The 4172-nt window shown below is 56.1% G+C and overlaps 1 protein-coding gene across 1 annotated transcript; it reads right to left on the bottom strand.

The window, feature by feature from the left end:
- Positions 1–345: 345 nt before the first annotated feature.
- LOC128826329 (uncharacterized) lies at positions 346–2238 on the bottom strand. Its single transcript, XM_054009578.1, has 3 exons — positions 2084–2238; positions 1436–1557; positions 346–1011 (listed from the first exon to the last, which is right to left on the bottom strand). The coding sequence occupies exons 1-3, from the start codon at positions 2093–2095 to the stop codon at positions 417–419; spliced, it is 729 nt and encodes a 242-aa protein (XP_053865553.1). The 5' UTR covers positions 2096–2238; the 3' UTR covers positions 346–416.
- Between the last annotated feature and the right edge of the window lie 1934 nt (positions 2239–4172).

The following is a 4172-nucleotide window of genomic DNA, read 5'->3' as shown; positions in this document are numbered from 1 at the left end:
CACACCCAGGGATGGAGTTCTAGGCTGGATCACAACCGAAGATGGGAATGGGGTACTGAATTGGAGCACACACAGCAATGGGGCAGATTGCAGATTTTAGCACATCCATGCATGGGGTTCTAGATGGGAGCACACTCTGGAAGGGGTTCTAGGTTGGAACATACTGGGAAATCACATTCTAAATCAACACATGCCCAGGAACAGAGTTCTAGATTGGAGCACACATGTGGATTAGGGTTCTAGATTGGAGCACACCTGTGGATTAGGGTTCTAGATTGGAGCACCGGTCAGAGTGGGGTTCTGGATGCCCAGTTGGGACATGTTTCTGTTACACTCAGCGATCCAGAAGCACATGGGCAGCGAGAGAGGCCAGTGGCAGAAAGAGTCGCACGTGGTTCCTGGCTCTACTCCATCATCTACTTCTTCCCAGCCAGGCAGGGGTTGTGTTCGGGGGCCACCGAAGCGCAGTCCTGGCAGCCGTTGTTGTCGCAGCGCAGCAGGGGCACATCGCGCAGCCGGTGCCAGGCATCCAGCAGGTCCTTCCGGGTCACTTCAGGCTTCATGTCATAGTGGAAGATCTTCTGGAACACGAAGGCCTTGTAGTTGTTGTTGATGGCCGAGAAGGCGTCGCTGGTCATCTGCACGATGTTGGAGCGCCCGGCCTCGCGCAGACACTTGGTGGAGCAGGGCGAATTGAAGGTGAATAAGATCAGGCAGCTGTTCTGGCCATAGGTCCTGGCCGTGAGCTGGGCCACAAGGCTGTTTGGGCCGGAGAGCAGACGCCACTCGCTGTGCTCCGTGTATTTCCCTTTCGGTTTATTCACTTCCTTTGGCCGGGCGGCCACAATGTTCCCGTTGGGCTGGTTGTACAGGGCACCGAACGAGTCAATCTTCTTTCTCATGTCTGTTAGCTGGGCCATGGGCAGATAGGTGGCCACATCCTGGGGGTTGCGGCAGGTGTCATGGGGCAGCGAGACAGCGAAAGCATATTGCTTGTTAACTCCGCCGTTACTGAAAGAGGGCAGGACACAGAGGGGTCAGGGGGCACCGGCTCCTGCGACTGAGCCAGGAGATGCCAAGTAAAAGGGAGAAAAAAGGGGAAAAGGCCCTGAAAAACCATCCCAGCTCTGGGATCCACCTACCCCTGCAGCCCCAGAATCACCCCTAGAATCGAGACATAATCTAATGCAGGGCTCAGTGCATCCCTGGCATGCTGGGTGCTCTCTGCCCTCGTTAGGTGTCTCTAGTGCCTGGCACAATAGCAGCCCCTGGCTCTCAGGAGGGAGCGGGGCAGAGCCGGGCTCAGTTGGGCCCCCCGACCTTGCTGGGCATCCCTACAAGCTGGTGGGATCCAACCAGGGCCATTCTCTGCTGCTCTTCGCAGCTGGTACAGGGGCAGGGAAGGACAGAGACAAACCCCAGGCTGGTCACTCACTTATGAACATGATCCACGATTTTTTTGAGCGCGGCCGGGTCAATGCTCCCGGCGGTCTCTGGCCCGAAGCAGAGGAGAAGGGGCAGCAGCAGGAGTCCAGCCCTGGGCATCCGTCCCGGCACCTGCACAGGACCCCGCAGTGTCAGCGCCCCTGAGCCCTGGGCACAACCGAGAGCCACCAACCCACATCCCCTAGCCCCTGCTGTGCTACCGATAGGAGAGGGGGCAGGGGACCCCCTGTGGGGCTCCATAGGTCAGCAGACCGTGGGGCACAGGGGGGAGTCATCAGGGTTTCCATGGGCAGGAGGAGGTGGGGGGAGGGAGGATTCCCCAGGGGCTTCATGCGGCAGGGAAGGTGGGGATCAGAGGAGACTCCCCTGAGGCTCTATGGGGCAGGGGTGTTGGAGGAAGGGGGGGGCTCACCTGGGGGTCCATGGGGAAGGGGTAGCTAGAGGCCAGAGGGGGAACTCCCCTGAGGCTCCATTGGGCAGGGGTAGGTGGGGAGCAGAGGGGACTCCCCTGAGCGCCATGGGGCAGGGAAGGTGGGAGGCAGGGGGCTGAGACTCCATGGGGTAGGGGTAATTTGGGGGCAGGTGGGGACTCCCCTGGGCTCCATGGGGCAGAGGTGTTGGGGAGAAGGGGGCTCACCTGGGGCTCCATGGTGGGTGGTGAAGGGTCCGTGTCTCTGCTGACAGATGCTCACACTCACTCCTGGTGCAACAGGCTCTCAGCCCTGCTTGGTGTGGCCCCTGGCAGACTGGGAGGGGCTCTAGGGTGGGGGCTGCTGGCCACAGACACCAGGATCTAGGGGCAGGGAACAGGGTGAGGAGCTGAACAGGGGCTCTAAGAACTTCCTCCTGCTCCCGGCCGGAAAGCAGCGCCGGGCGGGTGAGTCACTGCTCAGATCAAAGCTTGGCAAGTTACCTCCCTGGGCTGGCACATTCCACACACCCTGAGGAAACTTTATGGGGCCTCTGCAGTCAGCGCCCAGATAAATACTCGTCCCCATCAAGGAAATGTGAGGCCAGACCCCCAGCTGGTGTAAAGCAAGATCACTGCCTTGCAGTCAATGGTCCCTGGTCCCCAGCTGATTCAATTGGCCCAGCACTATTGGAGAGGGAATTTTGGTAATAGGTGTAGGTGTGCCTCAGTTTCCCTCTTTGCTTTACATTGCTCTACACGGAGTATAAACAGTTCTTAGGGCAGAGTGAGAGACCCGGGGTGTCAGGTGACGCCGCTGTCTGGGATGGAACCAATGGGTCAGTAAAGGCCTGGCAGAAACCGACCCAGATCAATGAAGAAGCTGGAAAGACAACGGGCTAGCAACCAACAAACAAGAGGAAGGGGATTTTCCCACCTCTCTGCAGGGAAGCCAGGCAAAAGCCCCAGCTGGAGAACCGAGGGGAAAGGTGCCAGCTGGCTGGGGGAAGAACCGGCCTTTGCAGAGAGAGAGAGAGAGAGAGAGAGAGACACACACACACACACACACACACACTCCCACACCAGGAACTTAGAGCAAAGGGATGGAGACAGAGCCACAGTGGTTTCCAGGGTCGCATGGTTCAAGATCATCGGCCAGGCAGAACTCTCTTATCTCTGCCTCTGGCAGCCTGAACGGTGATTACACAGGTTGTGTACGGTGGGTGACGTGCTCCAATCACAGATAACAGGTTCTTTTCCTAGGCGGCTGCTTGCCTCTGCTTGCGAAGGAACCAGGTGCCTGGGGCGGCCAATAGAAAGGGGCGGCACGTCCATCCGTCATTGGGGCGGCTCGTCCAGGTCTTCGGCGGCAATTCGGCAGCGGGTCCTTCACTCCCCTTCTTCTTCGGCGGCAGCTCAATCGGGTTTTTCTTTTTTTTATTTCTTCGCCACTTGGGGCGGCAAAAAAGCTGGAGCCGGCCCTGTTTATAGTTAACTGAGAAGCTGATGAAACACACCCAGAAACGGTATTTAATACAGACAATATCCTGGGCAAGGATCAATACACAGAACGGGTAGAATAAGCACAGTAAAGTAGGTTCTGGCATGGCTCATACTTCCAGTCCTGCATTGCGCATACTTACAACTTACGGAGCCCGCTGGAAGCAGAGATGGAGGGGGAAGAGAGCAGTGCCAACCAGAAGGGAGGTCCTGATTCCGTTTACTCTGTCTCTAGGATCCGACAAAGCCAAAGAAATGGGAAGTGGCTTTTATACCCTTTCTTGTGGTAACAGCACCGCTATGAACCGTATTTGATCTTTAACCCTGATTATAATAAGGTAAACAGCTGGCTTGATCCATATGAGGCTTTTGGGAAGTTCACAATATTAAGCATTAATATTCATGATTTGCATCACTTATTTCTTAGTTCCTGTATGTAAATGTGGTCTAACGGCTTAGCCATGGCATGGCAACCTAATTGCTAAAGGCCCCCAGCACTCCCGTCTTGCAGAATCCTGTGGTGCACTGGAGCAGTTCATGGTTGTCTGTTGGTAGCTCAGGAGAGTGCAAAATATCTGACCTGGGGCAGGTCATCTCCTTAGATCTAAAGTATTCAGCCTTCAGCATAACTGCCCCCACTAGGCCTTGTGCTAACACGACAGGTCATTAATCCTAGCAAGTTTAAGAATTGTTTCCTTAAATCAGCCCCCTTGCAGGACCCCGTTGTGCTTGGCGCTGTACATTAGGCTCTAGAACAGGGGTGGGCAAACTTTTTGACTTGAGGGCTATGAATGCTCACAAAATTGGGGTTCGGGTG

Source organism: Malaclemys terrapin, chromosome 20 (assembly GCF_027887155.1).
Source record: "Malaclemys terrapin pileata isolate rMalTer1 chromosome 20, rMalTer1.hap1, whole genome shotgun sequence".
NCBI lineage: Eukaryota > Metazoa > Chordata > Testudines > Emydidae > Malaclemys > Malaclemys terrapin.
The sequence above is the reverse complement of the archived record's forward strand: the minus strand, read 5'-3'. Positions and strand labels throughout refer to the sequence as shown.